Genomic DNA, 17,500 nt, shown 5'->3' with positions numbered 1-17,500 from the left:
CAAGTAATTGAAGACGGAGACTAGGACGGGGACCTTCTCGTGCCGGCGGGCGGTGGCTGGGTGACTGAGGTCCAGGAAGAATGGCACGAAGGAGGTGATGGAGGATTTGGGGCTCAGTCCGATGCCCAACTCCGGATGGAGGCACACGGCTTCGCCCACCCACTTCGTCACCGTGTCGGGAAGTTGGACATCTTTCGCCGTCTCGCCACTCTGGCTGTGAACAGGTTCAGGAAGCGTTGGCAATGCTTCATTAATAATATGTTGTTTCAAGGTGAGCAAATATTACATACAGAAGCCTTTAAGGATGGGTAAAAGGCCTGCGTGACAGCAAAGAGAGAAATGAATAATTGTTCGCGCAGATGTTTAATTAAAATTTCAATAACGCCTACCACATGAAAGAACCTCTTTCGCGGATTTTAAATTGTTTTCGCCTAGATAACTAAAACGGTCTACACAAAATAAAGGTTTTTCTCTTGCACACAGAAATAATTCCTAATAAAAAAAACTGTAATATGCTAAAGGAAATAAATGTAAATGATTAGTAATTTTTTCACTATATGAAATAAAATTTTGAGTAAAAAATCAAATACCACCCAAATTTTCCTTCCCTCATAACTACATACGGCATTCGAATCACTAGAAACTTGCTTTAGTGTTTGATATAGTTTAGGGTTTTTCCATATAAATTTCTACATTTGAATAATAATAATAATAATAATAATAATAATAATAATAATAATAATAATAATAATAATAATAATAATAATAATAATAATAATAATAATAATACCTTCCATACACATACCTGATACTGTCACTTACGCATACAGATTTTTGACTAATCATGAGCCATTGCTTATTGCATTAGACATAGACTATTTGTTTTAAAATAGAATAGAATACAGAACTGACACCAAAGGCCAGGCGCTGGGACCTATGAGGTCATTCAGCGCTGAAACTGAAATTGACAGTAAAAAGTTTTGAATGGTGCAACATGAGGAAAGCCTTGCAGCTGCACTATGAATCAATTGTTAGGAGAGGGTGGATAGCAAGATGGAAGAAAGAGAATGTGAATGGAGGTAAAGTAAAAGGAATGAAAGGGGTTGCAGACAGGGGCCTAAGGAAGGGACGCTGCAATGAACCTTAAGTAATGCCTACAGTGAACCACATGAGGTACACTGACGGCAACGTCCTGTATTTGGCAAGAGTAGGATGCGTCTGAACTCAAACATACCTAATAACAACTATTTCCCATAGCCACGTTTCGGGGAAGTACGTCCTCTCCAGTTCGATTTTTCCCGGACTACTGACTGTATCCACATATCCATTTGTGTAGGGGCAGTTGCTGTGGTTGAAAATGTTCAAACTGTGTTGTGGTGAACAAACTCCAGAGACACCAGAGGTAGTCATCCCTCCAACACCATAATCAATGGCTGAAAAGGATCGGTATTTCAGTCAACATAAATATCATTATTGTTATCATTATTACTACTATTATTATTATTATTATTCAGAAGATGAACCCTATTCATATGGAACAAGCCCACCACAGGGGCCACTGACTTGAAATTCAGGCTTCCAAAGAATATGGTGTTCATTAGGAAGAAGTAAGAGGAGGTAAAGGGAAATGCGGAAAGAGAAGATCCCACTCATTAAAAAAGAAAAAATAAATTAGTCAATTCATAAATAGATAAAAATGTTGAGCCGAAGACTTTCCCAGCACTCTTCGTCCAACTCGGTTCTGGATCTTGCCACTGGGGCGGACTAGGTCCCCATTCCTTCTGTGGTTGTGACATTTCAAGACTAGAGATGAAACGGACCGAGAAGAAGCAGGATCCTCTTTATTCTAAATAATAATATTTGTTTGAACAGTTCGCTTCTGATTTAATATAATTATACTAACACAAGAGAAGCGCGAGACAACAGTTGAGGTCCGGAAAGCAGAGCAGAAACTTACATTCATAATCATAGTAGTATGTAAAACTGTAATGACACGGCCTTGTCTCCAGCGTCAGATCGCTTATGACATACACCCCAGCCGCCTAAAAAGGAAGGAGTTAAAAACAGATTTGATTACCTGCAATCATTTAAGTATTCAGTAGTCCACAGTTCAATTTTACGTTATGATCTTGAGTATATTTTGATGATAATTACAAGAATAATAGTATTTTTGGCAAAACCTATTAGTTGTTTATCCACTTATATGCTCATGCATATATATATATATATAAATAAATATATATATTGTATATATATATAAAATATATATGTATATAGAATATAAATCATAAAGTGGCTTATGTATATTTCTGTGACATGTCACAGAATTTTAATCCACGTTATTTGTTATAACTTCACTAACCCATTTTTGTACTGGTTACAAAAGTTAATTTAGAAACAATGAAACAATGAACACAGGCATAGAGAGAGAGAGAGAGAGAGAGAGAGAGAGAGAGAGAGAGAGAGAGAGAGAGAGTTTCTTCAGAGCAACCGAGTTTTCTGTATAGGGTATAGTCAAGGCCACCGAAAATAGATCTATCTTTAGGTGGTCTCAGGATAATGCTGTATGAGCTGCGGTCCATGAAACTTTAACCACGGCCCGCTGGTGGCCTGTTATATATCAGTGCCAGAAGCACGATTATGGCTAACTTTAACCTTAAATAAAATAAAAACTACTAAAGCTAGAGGACTGCAATTTGATGTTTAATGATTGGAGGGTGGATCATCAACTTACCATTTTGCAGCCCTCTAGCCTCAGTAGTTTTTAGATCTGAGGGCGGAGAGAAAAAGTGCGGACAGACAGGCAAAGCCGGCACAATATTTTCCTTTTACAGAAAACTAAAAAAGAAGTAAAACTCACGTCGAAAGATCTCAAGGCGTCATGCATGTCAGTGTACCCATGAGGTCTTCTTTTCCGACTTCCTGACACCTCGGTGCCATAATCGTAATCTGTTGAGTGATGTGATGAGAATAACGTCATTAATACCATTAAAAATTCAGCTCTTTTAATTTCACGTTATCAATTTGGATATGTGTATGTTACATGGGTAAATTCTCTTCGCTTATCATACATATACATATACATATATATATTGTATATATATATACAGGAAGTCCCCGGTTATTGGTGATCTTGTATATATATATATATATATATATATATATATATATATATATATATATATATATATATATATATATATATATATATATTTTTTGTGTGCGCTTGTATAGTGATATATATAGAATTATTGGTGCCAACTCCGGTTATCGGCACTGATCCCCTGTTATCATCGCTGATCCCCAATTAGCAGCTGGCGCTGATCCAACCAAGTTATCTGCGCCAATAACCGGATATCAGCGCCGGTAACCAGAGATCAGTATTATTATCGCCAATTTTCAGTTATCGTCACGCTGTCGGGAACGGAACCCCCTCCAGTAACTGGGGACAGCCTCTATATGTATATACACATATACAAATATAAGAGTCCTAGTATTCATTGAAGAAAATGTGAATGACTTAAGAGTATTGTTTTGCATTTGTCCCTTGGTTGAGGTATTCACAATACTGAGCGTTTCTGATTATTTTTTTTTTCTTTTTAAGTAACCGCGGTTGTGATTCCATTATCAGAACATCTTCTTCATGTCATTACTGATAGGTCCATCCCAGACCAAAAATCCTCTTATTTACCAAATACCTTACGATATGCATGGCCCATGGAGGCATAAGGTCCGCTCCATCTCTACCAACTACTGACCACGTACTTACCGTAAAAGGAGTTTTCGCCATTACCGTTGCAATAGAGATAATCACTGACTTGTGAGTTTTCCCCCGAGCTAACTTCTGCTGCTTCAAACAAATGGAATATTGCTCCAATCGTCGGGGTTCCTCGTTGCCCTCCAGAGAGCAGTTCAACGCTTTCATCCACCACCCCTGTGGAATGGACAAACAAGTACGGTAGAATCCTTTGAGGTTTGATTTCTGATGAGTGATTACAGTTTTATCATGCTAGCTTATGCAGCATGCTCCTTCCTGATATAAAATAATTAAGAAATAAGTGTTCTCAAATGCTAAAATCTAACAACTCCTTTGTCAAAACCTCTTATCTTTATATATACAATTGCCCGTAAGTTCACATCACATGTACCATTGGAGGACACAGACCTAAACCACAGACAGAACCTGGTGCAGACGAAAGGATGAGACTGACATCATCCTTTGGAGAGGGCAAAGCGTCCGATTTTGTCTCCCACCTGAGAGAGGTCGGGTTTCTGAGACACTTGCTCACGTCTGCGCTTGCAGAGGCTGATATGACCTCGCCATCGCTGCGGGAGTACCATATCAGGACCTGTGGGAGAGGACTATGGTTTTATTTATATATTTCTAATACTTTAACACTGATCTTTCATTTAATTCAAAAGGACTACAACCACGATTGAGAAAGTGACTTTAACATTACATAAAATAAAAACTACTGAGGCTACAGGGCTGCAATTTGGTATGTTTGATGATTGGAGGGTGGATGATCAACTTACCAATTTGCAGCCCTCTAGCCTCAGTAGTTTTTAAGATCTGGGGCGTACAGAAAAAGAGCGGATGGTCAGACAAATAGGCATCTCAATAGTTTTCTTTTACGGAAAACTACAATGAATTGTTGTACTACACACCATAAGAATGGTTCTCGGTGGTTGCCATGAAACATTGGTCCATTCATTACTTTAAGATCAGTACCAGTATGAAAAGACACTTCCTTTACTTAAAAGAAAATGCCAAGATCCTGTCCTGAAATTTATATGTGCCAAAACTTTCCAGTTTGCCATTCCATAAAAGTTTGTCATATATTCTTTTCAATGAGCTCCAATAATGCTAAATGGTCTTTTTCTTGTTTATCAGTTACTTCTTTCCATAAATATATTCTTGAGCACTCGTGATTTTATTCATGAAGAATTATCATCAGCTAACCCAGTTCTTCTCTAGGTCGGCAAATTATTTTCAAAGAATTTTCAGAGAAAACTTGACCTTATGTTCCATAATTTAGTGTGTAATTTTGTGGAGGCAATGGATTGCTCTTTAAACATAATGTTAAAAAATGAAAATACCTTACTCTATAGAAATGAAGAAAAAAAAATACTTCCAGACAGCAATCCAATACAGTTAAACAATTTTTTATGTCACACAGGATAGGGTCACCAAACATCAAAGATGAAAATCCCTTCTTCTTTCGACCTTATTACTCCCACAGTATAGCAGGGTCGGCCACTCGAGTCAACTTTCTCAATCTATTCACCCCACACTCCTCCTCCCATCACTGGCATGTTCTTAACTCTCTTGATTGGTTCCACCTCCTCTCTTCTTATTACATGGCCATAGTATCTAAGACGAGCTTCCCTAGCCTTCTCCTATACATAACATATACCACACATTCTTCTTATATCTTGACTCTCCATCATTTCCAGTAGTGATATTCCAGCAATCCATCTCACCATCCTCTTCTTGGTTCTTTCCAGTGGTCCCTCCTCTTTCCTCTGAAGTGCCCTAATATGGAGGAAAACATCGAGAAACAATTCCTGTTGAATGGTTCCTAACATTTCACCAGTTTGACCCAAAACTTGCCTTTAGATGAGGTGAAGTCAGTGGACCTAAGGAAACTTGTATGTCGAAGTGTCCTCTGATAAGGCTGCTGTTGCTGAGCGGTTGCAAGGGCTCCAACAGATCTGATTCGCTGATTGGGATGCCGTTTGGAGTCAGTTCGTGGACTTCTTCACTGGTGTAGGTGATCTGACTTCTCGAGAACACCTGCAGGAAAATTCAAAGTATATTGTTATTATTAATTTAAAGTTTTAAACACATCTTTATTTACCTAAGGGCAGCTTCAGGGATGTAATATCGAATGAGGGGTCAGGTACTAGCAAGAGGCAAAGTTAATATTGCCAAGTAGTTAGCTGTAAAGAGACCTAAGAAAAAAACGAAAAGCGAAGGATGGTAATCTTATTGCTGCCTAAGGTTCTTTTCATAAGCCACACTGTAAGCAGAACCCCTCCAGGTGCATGAAAAGTAATACAGAAAACTTTATTCCTTGAAATGATGGCTTTCTCCTTTTATATATCATCTGTAAATAAACCAGGTTTCCTAAATGAGTGGTTCTTCTCCTGAAAAACAATGTGAAAATCATTTATCAGAATTAGAGATAAATTAGCGTAAAATTAATTATATACTTTACATAAGCATATACTGTGTGATTGCCAAATCTGTAGATCTATTAAGGAAATCTTAAAAACTACAAAATGATGAAGGTGTCCTAAATTTAAAAATAATTGCTGTATATCATATGCAGTTGAGATACATTTCAAATATAGAGAAGTAATGTACATATACAAAGGATAAATGCATTCAGTTGTGGTGGAATTATGGCTTAAATAACTCAAATTAATATTATTGAAGAAATTTTCCATAAATTTCATACCTAGGAGACTGAAAGAGGATGGTTGCTAAAACTCACTGAGGACAGGCGTGGTTTAATAACTCATTCTAGATATTTTTTTATAACTTTTACAGATATAAGGAGCATGGCCATTAAAGCACTCTAGAGTACTGAAAATGAAGTGACAGTATTAGGCAAGAGGTGATGCTTCTCTCCCAGAGTTAGTTTCTTAATCTGAGACACTAAATTAGAGATCTGTCAAAATTTAAGGTGACAAATTAACACATTCATTAACTGTCGTGTTCGTACACATTAAAAAACAAATTAAAATGGTACAGATAACGCTATTTAGTTTAAGGAACGTTACACTACTACTTTACAAAACCATGCAACAATGTCTTCGATTCTTCCACCTATGTTCTTCCAGAAGAACAGGAATACGCTATGATGGCACAGCACGGGTTGACTGATTCAGGCAAGTCATTTTTTCCTTCCTCAGTTTTTCATCTCTTACCAGAATTAAGGGGGAGCATGTGACTCATGCCTCATTCAATTTTCCACAGAGCATACTGACAGACAAAAACATACGAATACTCATGACCATGAAATTTGCGAGAAAACTGGACCTAGATTTTTATAAAGACACTCTGTTGGAGGAATATATTCAACGTGCAAGCAGTTACTATTTATTTTCCCTAGTCTTTTTTGAAGTGTCCAACATGAAGAAAGATCTAATAATGGCAGCCATATGAATTATCATCCAATTTGTGACCTAACAATAGATTCCAATCAGAATTTTTTGATGGCGTATTATTAATGCTTATTTTTGGTGCTACTACTGACAAATATTGTTACACCCATACACTAGTAATAGTGAACAGCAGAATAATTGCTGAATTATTCACCAACAAATAAAAACGTGATAAAATGTTGAAGCAATGAACTTACCTGGATGTGCAGAATGATGGAAGAAGTATCGTTAGCAACAAACATCACAGGAATTGTGATTGTGTCTCCACCAGTTGAACACTCGTATGACTTAGGCAGCAACGCCAGGCTGAGACTGGATTGAGATGCAGAAAAAATTTACCTCGGGGAAGCGCTGATGGAACCAGGATATAGCTGGCCCAAATTGCCTTGCTCATATCCACCGAGGGGTCTCTGCCTGCAATGAAAATAAATGTGGCAACACTGATCTTTCAAATAAGATGTTCATGGAGTCATCTCTCTCGTTTTCTTTGTTATTGCGAAGTAGTTTTAACAGTTTCCCAGAGATATTAATGAAATATCAGCAACCAATAAGAAAAGTTCAGTATTTTCCAGTGACCGCTTCATGAAAGGATTACAGTAATTTACAAATGCTATTAGTTACAATTTCTGCATTCATCTTCAGCTACCAAGTAATTACTTTGACGATATGAACTGGATTTGTTGCTGATAAAAGGCTTACGTATCTAACGATACTTGAACTTACCCTAATAGAGAAATATGAGGAGTCCCCAAAAGTGAGGAGGAATGAAGGCGTTGATCATTCCGGATTCATCCACCGTGTAGTTTTTACAAGAAGAGTCATACCTCACACATATTTTAATAACTTCGCCCTCGGGTGCTGAAGAATCTAATTTAGTAACCTTCACCTGCAGAGGAAAACCCATTCTTAAACAAACTGTCTCAAAGGGACACAGCGAGGTTGTTCATACCATCTTCGCTGTCCAACTTCTCTGGCTTTCTTCCGCTGCCATATTCACCCCTCGTTTACTGTCAGATCCATTTCCCTGTTCTTTGAGACTGCGACTCTACCCAGAGGTCGCATCAAATGATAATGACAATAATGATAATGACAATATTGCTAAGAAATTCACAACATCGTGGGAAACAGTTTGTGTAATAAAAATCGGCAATTATTTAGTAAACTATATTACTATGTAAAAGACAAACGCAAAGACGTTCGTTTACTATATAATGATAATGCTCATAATTGTTGCTTAATATAGTGCAAGAACATGGGTAGGAAAATATGGAGATGAATGTATTCAGACTGCGGTTGGATCAAAATAATGCTTGACTGTGTTAGCGTTAAGAAATAATGCTGTAAGTTATGGAAACCACTTTCTCGAGGATCTTCATATGATCGCCTAAGAGAAAAATGACTGAATATATCTTCTGGTGGATTCTGAGGCGGGCGAATTGGATTACTTTTTTTTTTTTTTGTACAATCAGGACCTGCTTGCACACTATTGCTTTGACAATTATTATTATTAATACTATTACTACTATTATTATTATTATTATTATTATTATTCAGAAGATGAAACCTATTAATATGGAACAAGCCCACCAAAGGGCCCCTGACTGAAATTCAAGCTTCCAAAGAATATGGTGTTCATTAGGAAGAAGTAAGAGGAGGTAAAGGGAAATATAAAAGGAAGAGACCCCACTTAATAAAATATAAAAATAAATTAATAAAGGAATAAACAGATAATACTGTATTAAAATGCAAAGAGAATAGTATTAGCGTAGTAATGCACTGCATCTTCGCTTGAACTTCTTAAGTTCCAATACGCTTGATTCTAAATGACAATCAAACGGCAATTAAAATTAAGTGACAATACCTAAATAAGTCTGAATGGCATAAGAGGTTAAGCAAAAAACGCTCTTGCAATTGTATGCAACTGCATTAGAGTGTTGGCGTGTCCTTCTGGCTTTGGAGACTGTGAAGGGTGTTCGTGCTAGAGGATTTAAATGCAAAAGTAGGTTATGGAAAAAGCTATGACATTATCAGTGTGAGTGCAGCTTCAGGAGTTAGCAAGAATGGAGAGAATCTTGGAGATACGTATCTTCTTTCCTTATTTTTTTTTATTTATTTCCATACTTCCAAAGTGTATAGCCATAAAAAGGATAATGTAAAGATACAGATCTCACTTCATCATACAATATAATTATATTCATAAATTATTCAGCATCAGAATGGGCATTTAGAAGACAATTTAAAATCTATGTCTCAAGTCATGAATGAGCTGCTGAAAAAGAAACATTATATTTGTCATGCGTCTTGCTGGAAAATGAAAGTTTAGAAGAATTTCAGAGAGATTCTGCAATGCTCCAAACAACTGTTACTTATGCAGTTTTTGGTTACATAAGCTGGATTATATTTGCTGTAAGTCTAACAGAAAAATAGTCATGTAAAAGTTGGAGTGCAAATGTATCTTGAAATCCACCAACAATGTTGTGTGGACATGGTTATTCTTGCATTGTGTTCAAGCTTGCAGGGAAAACTTGGAAGACAGTCAACTTACTCTGAAGTTATACGGCAGTCCCGGTTTCCAGTATTCTTCGGGAGTAATAGCTTCTAAAATGGAAGACTGGTATTTCACTTCCACAGAGGCTGTGGCGGTCATGACGTTGCCTGTTCCCTCTTCGACAAAGGAGCCCTTCACAGTTACTTGATACCCGACGTACCCAATGTCAGCCGTTGATATAATGACTTCGTCACACCCACTGAATATCTGAAGAAGTAATTATTGAATATTTAAGGTGAAATACATTCATTATTCTATAATTACATAATCTTATCGCTAAGAACAGTGTGCTCAGGTGAGCAAATCCTCCATTTGGAAATATAAATTTCAAGCTGTGTATTTTATTTTTTACATTTAAAACATTGTTTATTTCAACGAATAAGCTTTAATAGAATGCAGTGAAATAACCATAAAAAAAAATTCTAAAAAACCTTCATTACAGATATAAGAGCAGGTTATACACTTTGTTATAAGAATATTAAATCATTCGTCGTACTGCATAGCAACGTTAAAACAATAAATTGCTTACTAATTTTTTTCTAAGAGCATATCAGTTTGCTCTGTACTTCATTATACTGGAAAAATTCAGGTTTTTTCAATGCATTTTTTGTAAGCTTAAAAGTTGGAGTGCCATAAGAGAAACTAAGAAAGCAATAGATTTTTGAGGTTTATCAATGATTCTTTGGCTTGAAGAGAAGCAGTAAGCACCTAACAGGACGTCTGACTGAGTTTGTAAATTGTTTGCTATAGAGGTAAATACAGAACGTTTTTAGTATCTGGTAATGCAAACATGTCAGGACAAACTTCACTTTCCATATCAACATTTTTTCAGTTTTAAACAACAAATCTCTTTTTTTTTTATAATTTGCAAACATGAAAAGCGTACCTTCTCCACAGGTGGTTTACGGGTTGTTGTATAGTAGAAATAATAATATTCATAATAATAATACGGACTGGTCGTCATGTCCACAGACAGCGTAAGAGTCCCGTTGACAGGCTGACCATAGGTGTAGCTGTTGAAAAAGAATTTGAGAATAAGGATCCTTGGAACACGTGAAATTTGAATGTCAATATAATGACGTTATTTTCTTTGACACGCTATGACGGTGTCTGACGAACTCGTTGTCTGGCTTCCTTAAATATCATTGATTTTAGATTACTTGGTTCAATATGGCGACCATGTGCTAAGGCATACAATTAAGCCTAAGACATTGCATGTCCTTGTTCCCGCTCGGGGAAAAGTGGCATAAATGCTGAAAGTATGACATGGGAATGAATATACTTATGACGGTGGTAAGACGCTTATAAAAAAGGATTAATTATAGGAACAACTCCAGCGTCTCTGAAAAGTAAAATCGGCAATCAGACTCTCAATACATTTTTGGGGATATGCTGAGAGCGAAGGGGCAAATATGGGTCAATTTGAAAAGGGAAGAGTCTGTGACAACAAGGACGTTACGTACCGTCCAGAGGCCCAGATCAGGGTACCTCCATTCTATATTCCCGTCTTTCGGCGTAATCGCTAACAATCTCCATCCTAATATTACATTTACCATAGAACATGAAAACAATGAGTGCTTTCCTTTCCTAGGCCAGATCCAACCAGCACTTCTTCCCTTCTCTCTTCCGGAAGCAAACTTATACTGGTTTTGGTTCAAATTTTTATAGCTCATGTTTTTACAATTTTAAGCTTAATAATATTGTTACGTTATTGCACAGAGCCTTTTCTCTCTCTTCAGACTGACTCTCTTTTCATAATGAGATCGAGTTCTTTAGAAAATATTTTCAGAATAACTACTACCTCAATCTTTTATTAGCGAAATATCTAAAAAAAATTCCTGAATAATACATTTCAGCCAAAAATTCCTGCACCCACAGTACATTTATGTTTCTTTGCCTTTTACAAATGATGAAAAATTTTTAACTACATTAGGGCAGACTTTAAAGAACAATTGGATCTATTTGAGATTTAAAGACACTGTACCCAACCTCATGTGTTCTTCGGTGGTTTATAAGATTACTTGCCCGAGACGTAATCTCGGGACATACAGTACGTCGGATCCACCAAAAGAATGCTGAAAGTGTGAGTCGACTCTCATCGTGGCGTTAGCCTTAGGATAGGGTGTACTGTACTTTGAGTAAGAAGGAGTTTTCTAAGATAAGGGAACATTCTAAACAGTGTAAATCTTTCATTTCAAATGACGATTTTGAAAACTTAAGCGCAAGCTGCTGATGAAACCTCTCTCCATATCCTCGAGTCGTTAACCATCAAACAACTGGTTCCATCTTTGAATAGTCAGTCTTCCTCTGCCCCTCTGTTTATAGCTTAAGTTTCATCGTCCTTTTGGTGCCCTTCTTGGTCACTCAGTTTCCTCATTTTGAGGCGTTAGGTTGGTTTTAACTTTTATGTTTCGGTTCTAATATCTATATTTTAACATTAGTGATTTTTACTGAGTCTTATGCACTGATTTTAAGTGTTGTTACTTTTGTCATTTAGCCCTGATGATGAAGCCATGATTTGAAACGTTGGCTGGAAATAAAGTTGAATATGCATTGCCTCCCTTCTCCCTTTCGCCCTCCTGTTTGTTATATATATGTTATGTATATATATATATATATATATATATATATATATATATATATATATATATATATATATATATATATATCATATTATATATATATAGATATATATATATATATATATATATATATATTTTCACAGGCCTTATCTAAGTATAGGAACAAAATTCCCTAAAGCTAATCCCTGATTGCTTGTTTATTACTGAAATTCTAATGAGTACTCACTTGGCACATACAGACAATACAATTTCAGAGGCAGTTGCAAGAACATAACGGGGTGCCTGAATGGTGAGGCTGAATCTTGGCAACACATATTCTTCCACTTTGAAGCCTTGCGATGCACTTGTCTCTTCGGTCCTCACGAAAATCTGGTAAGTGCCCTGCGAGGAATGAAATAATAAGTTCTCTCAGTTTCACCTGGAAACTTCTGATCAGTTTTTCTGATTAATCTTTGTTCTATCATTATTTAACAGTAAGAGAGCAACAATGGCTTGATAAAGAGTTTTAAGAGTATTTGCACAAAAGTAAGGGATATACTTCCCTCAGCGAAATGAAGACTGCTCATTTGTCCGTAATGTAAGATAAAATACTCTGAAACACGCAAATGCTTTATCTGATCATCGAAGAAATCCTTACCTCTTCCACTTCCTCAGCTAACTGAAAGTCCAACTGCAATAGTCCATCTGGATTAGGAACGTTTTTCCACTGCGCCAGCCTCTTGCTTTTCGGCGACATGATCCAAATCTCTGGAATATCTTCATAGGAAACGAGAGCTTTCGTTCCAGTAATGGTCAGAATGCGGAACAGCACTAACTGGCCCGGCATATACAAATATTTGTCGGTTTGTATAAAAGTCTTCATGATGGACACAAGAATCAAGTTGCGTTTTTCGAAGATGGACGCATTGTTGATTTCTCCAGAAATTTCAAGTGCAGAAATATAGCTAATGTTGCTGAGAACTGTCACATTCACACAATGGTACCCGCTTGCAGCTGTCAAAGTGAGAAATACATTGTTAGTTCATTCCAACTCGCTTTTCATACATTAACGTAAGTTGTACTTCCTGGGGGGCAGCCTTAACTGCATATAACTACCACAGTCCAACAAGAAAACTTCCATAAACTGTCTTTATTAAAAATTACTAACTTAAAGCACAGAATGTTACAATATATATTAAATTAATGTTATAGAAAGTTTTCAGAATGCCCAACGATTTGTCGAAATGAAATATTTAGAAGACTTTCTATTAACAATATCCAGTCATTATTTATCCTTCTAAAATATTTCCATTTCTTTGTGGCTTCGTGACCATAAGATAAGCAGAAGAGAAATTAGTACCGTAAATTGTTTATTTTGATGATAATCAGTTGGATTATAATCTAAGGGATCTCATTAAGTGCATCTGTTTTTCATTTCTTCTTCATCTTCTTCTAATTAAGCAAATATTCATCTGGAGCAACCTATAAAGCCAATATATAACAGAGGAAGATGCCGAAAAACAGAGAATATTCACACAGAAAAAATGTGAAAACACCAATTCGTGATTTATAGAACAATTCTCTCTTCCAAATGACCATGGGACAAAAATAACTATTTATCAATATTCTTCATATAAAACGAGACACATCATTCAATTCAATAAACTTTCAGACAGTGAGATGAAACCATAAACATATTGTTCAACAAAACTGGACAGGGCATGAACTGAATCTAGGTGGTTGCCTCGAATTATTATTATTATTATTATTATTATTATTATTATTATTTATTCTCATTATATTTTATTCATTATTATTATTATTATTATTCAGTAGAACACGTATTCTTAGGAACAATCATTTTCTCACCATGACTTGAAATTCAAGCTACCAAAGAATCTGGTGTTCATTAGAAGAAGTACTTGTAAAGGGAAATACCAACAGATCCCACTCACTTGTTAAAAAAGAAAATAAGAAGGAAAACCTAACAGAAATTATGCAAACCCGTTTGAATTCTGGGCCAGGTCCCATGGGATTCACATTCTTGAACCTCAAAAATCGTCCAATCGTTTTTGTAAATCAGCGCCTGCAGTTGAAATTAGGACAATTCACAACTCTTTTTATACAGGCCTGAGGTGAAGATGATGAATATGAAAGTTACAAGATCAGGATTTTGCACGCTAGCTGGTGTTTCTTGTACAGGCTTCCAACAAGATGCATAAGACTATATGGTTATGGTCTCGTCTTTCATATTGCACTTCCTGCATATGGGCGAGATGTTATTTCCATCGATTGTTCTCTGGACATAAACTGGTTCTTATGCCTGATCTTGTGCCGCTGTTAAATTCCTTCTGTTTCACTGGTAAAGCTCTCCTCTTGAGTTCTCCAAATATTTAGCCTTTAAAAAAATCCTTTGAAATGTTTCATCGCTGGCCAGTTCCATGATCTAATATAATATTTGAAGTACTGAATTATTATTGGTTTTTAAAATTATTATTATTATTTTCTAGTTGTTATCTAAAAATTAATTTACAAAGGACCATTATTCAGTAAAACAAGACTACAAGATTGCGGTGCCCATTTGAGAGCAAATTGATAGAAATAAAAAGAAGCGTGAACAGTAAAACAAATAAATAATTTAACTCCGTTTGTTCTAGGTTGACCTGGGCCATAATCATAAATAAATGTCTTTGAGCAGAAATTCAATTGAGATCCGGTGAGCCAGGAGGAAGCGCAGATGGATGTTTTCCTCAACCCCTGGCGTCATTAGTATGAGTGATATTATTATTATTATTATTAATTTTATTATTATTATTATTATTATTATTATTATTATTATTCTGACCGCTATTTAAAATGGAATAGTGGTGTAGATGTAAAATACATGCATATTTACATCTACTTTGATAGATGATTTTGAATTAATATTATTATGATTTTATATTATTCTATGTTGGTAAAAATTACTTTGAATAAGTTAAAAGACATAGCATAAAATAACATAGATATCTAATTTTTTACTTTTAAAACTCACTAAAAATCAGATGACTCCATTTTAAAAATATTGCTGAACCTCTAAGATAAAAGTACAATTAAAAACTGCTTTAAATTAAAATTTTCTTTAACAAGAAAAGTTATTGAAAAGCAGGAATACCCATTTTAACAAAATGCTCAGAAATACCAGAGAATCTGCCAATATTTGGAACAGTCTTTCTAGCCATCAATCATAGATTTCTTATTTACAAGACAATCAGTGTACCTGAGTTGACTATATTCCTTTAGTGTATTGTATCACCCTTATTTAACATTCAACTTCTATCTTTATTAATGTTTGCACTTTATGTGATCAACTGTGATGCTATTTTATTTTTCCCTCTTTTTGTTTCGCCAACGAGCATATTCTTCGATCGTGAGATATTACCCATAGAATTTTTTGGATGGTTCTTTATGTATACATTCCATTAAAGGGAACTATTATCGATAACTGCTGTAACCTCTGTTATGATTCTCATTCTCCCATAAATGATACCTTTCTACTCCAATTTATCCGCACACGAAATATCCGACTACAAACACAAGAAAATGACAAGATTTTACTCTATCTATTTATCATGAAAACCTGCTGATGAATAAGGTAGTTTTTAAATAATAACTGAAAGAAGCACAAGAAGATGAAAATTCGTAAAACTGCTCTTCATTGTTGTTACAAGGGAATGAAAGATACAAAACCAAGGGTAAAACAAGCGGTCTTACTCGGAGCAATCCCAGTCATAAGGACAGCATTGGAACTGCCGGGTGAGTGGGCGACAATTGGGACCTGGCGGATCGGCGCAGCTTCTCGTGACACATTCGGTTTTGGTGGCGTTGCCGTCCGCGTGACAACTGCACTTCTTGCAAGGCTCATCCGCTGGGCTCCAAGTGTCTCCAATGGCGTAGTATTGACCCCTTACTGATCTGCATGTTGTACTTGAGAGGAAACACGAAATTTGGTCATATGACCGACCGCGCCAGAGAAGGATTTGAATGATTTTCTTGATATTACATAAGTAATGGATAGAATAATGGCAAAATAACGCTCGTACAGAACTCGGAAGCTCATAAACAAGGGTAATAAACCTGATGAATTGGTTAAAACCACAACGATGTGAAAAAACCAAGGGATGTAATAGAAGAAATGTTTATCGAAGGGACTCTGAGGAAACAGTCAGGGAGTCAGGGAAGAAATCTTTAGTCAGCGAAGTTATTTTAAGAAGATCTGCAAATCAAAAGGAACTTATCATTTTTAATTAGGTGAATTCTAGGTTTCAAGACATCGGCAGGAGTCTTCTAGCCGAGAACTGTTCCATGACTGCCATATGCTGATTTCTAATTTTTATTCTTACTGATTAATCATTTTTGTTTCGGCTAGGTTAGGTATCATCCAAAACGGCGACCCCATATAGAAAAGGGACTAAGGTGAGAAGAAGAAGAATAATCATTTTTTTTTTTTTTCGGTAGAGAAACAGGGAGGAAGAACTCAAGTTCAGGGAACCTTTCAGTTCAGTATAAAAGCTATCAAAGTAAGTTCAGGAACATCGGAGTGAATAGAAAATTATTTTAGATGAAAACGCTTTCCATTCTGAAATCCCCAGGTGAACCGCAAACTGACAAAAACGACAAAAATCTTAATTCTGTAACATCAAGAGCAATCTTTCATAAATGACAACAGTACGAATAACTTACATTAAGACATAGGAAAGAGGATCGCAAATGCTAAAGATTCACATATTTAAAATTCAAGGCAAATTACAATAAAAAAGATGCTGACATCTCACAATACGAAAACTTCAAGATGAACCACAACCGGACAAAAATGCTTAAATTTTGAAACCTTAAAATTTATAGCAAATCAACGAAAATATGTTAAGAGTTTACATTTTAAAACTTCAAGATGAAAGGAAACCATATCAAAGTAAACAAAATAATAAAAAAAAATTACATATCAACTAATTATCCGAAACCATCAATTCAAATTCAACTTGAAAGAAAGAAAGAAAAAAAAACAGTAGCAAGTAATTTCAGCAACTAAGAGTTCTCATCTGATAACATGAACTCAGATCGATACAATAAAATAAAAAACACTTACTTGTCACAAAAATATTCATCGCAGCACCCCGAACTGTCCTTTCCACTGACCACACAATCTCTGTGAGGTTTTTTGGAGCAGTAATACTGATAA

At 35.9% G+C, this 17,500-nt stretch overlaps 2 protein-coding genes across 2 annotated transcripts in view; both read right to left on the bottom strand.

Moving 5' to 3' along the window:
• The window catches only part of LOC136837811 (alpha-2-macroglobulin-like protein 1), a 68,340-nt gene that overhangs the window by 26,649 nt on the left and 24,191 nt on the right, over positions 1 to 17,500 (bottom strand). Inside the window, exons 2-13 of the mRNA XM_067102715.1 lie at positions 17,408 to 17,500; positions 12,941 to 13,296; positions 12,530 to 12,684; positions 10,608 to 10,734; positions 9,719 to 9,928; positions 7,927 to 8,059; positions 7,513 to 7,587; positions 3,770 to 3,934; positions 2,861 to 2,949; positions 1,958 to 2,042; positions 1,235 to 1,433; positions 1 to 277 (exon numbers count right to left, since the gene is read on the bottom strand). The exon at positions 1 to 277 is cut by the window's left edge and continues 15 nt beyond it; the exon at positions 17,408 to 17,500 is cut by the window's right edge and continues 126 nt beyond it. Of these exons, the coding sequence (XP_066958816.1) occupies positions 1 to 277; positions 1,235 to 1,433; positions 1,958 to 2,042; positions 2,861 to 2,949; positions 3,770 to 3,934; positions 7,513 to 7,587; positions 7,927 to 8,059; positions 9,719 to 9,928; positions 10,608 to 10,734; positions 12,530 to 12,684; positions 12,941 to 13,296; positions 17,408 to 17,500 (1,964 nt within the window). The remainder of the gene's footprint in view (positions 278 to 1,234; positions 1,434 to 1,957; positions 2,043 to 2,860; positions 2,950 to 3,769; positions 3,935 to 7,512; positions 7,588 to 7,926; positions 8,060 to 9,718; positions 9,929 to 10,607; positions 10,735 to 12,529; positions 12,685 to 12,940; positions 13,297 to 17,407) is intronic.
• LOC136837818 (murinoglobulin-2-like) lies at positions 3,450 to 7,587 on the bottom strand. Its single transcript, XM_067102720.1, has 3 exons — positions 7,371 to 7,587; positions 5,615 to 5,797; positions 3,450 to 4,349 (listed from the first exon to the last, which is right to left on the bottom strand). The coding sequence occupies exons 1-3, from the start codon at positions 7,413 to 7,415 to the stop codon at positions 4,134 to 4,136; spliced, it is 444 nt and encodes a 147-aa protein (XP_066958821.1). The 5' UTR covers positions 7,416 to 7,587; the 3' UTR covers positions 3,450 to 4,133.

The sequence above is a fragment of the Macrobrachium rosenbergii genome, unplaced genomic scaffold (assembly GCF_040412425.1).
Source record: "Macrobrachium rosenbergii isolate ZJJX-2024 unplaced genomic scaffold, ASM4041242v1 13865, whole genome shotgun sequence".
NCBI lineage: Eukaryota > Metazoa > Arthropoda > Malacostraca > Decapoda > Palaemonidae > Macrobrachium > Macrobrachium rosenbergii.
This window is presented reverse-complemented; position numbering and strand designations above follow the sequence as displayed.

Bases quoted from the DNA above. Each gene is read 5' to 3' on its own strand.
- LOC136837818 (XM_067102720.1), bottom strand. From the start codon at position 7,415: ATGTTTGTTGCTAACGATACTTCTTCCATCATTCTGCACATCCAG. The intron at 5,798-7,370 runs GTAAGTTCATTG...ATTTTCCTGCAG, and splicing joins CCATCATTCTGCACATCCAG to GTGTTCTCGAGAAGTCAGAT. The intron at 4,350-5,614 runs GCAAGTTTTGGG...CCTCTCCCACAG, and splicing joins TGACTTCACCTCATCTAAAG to GTCCTGATATGGTACTCCCG.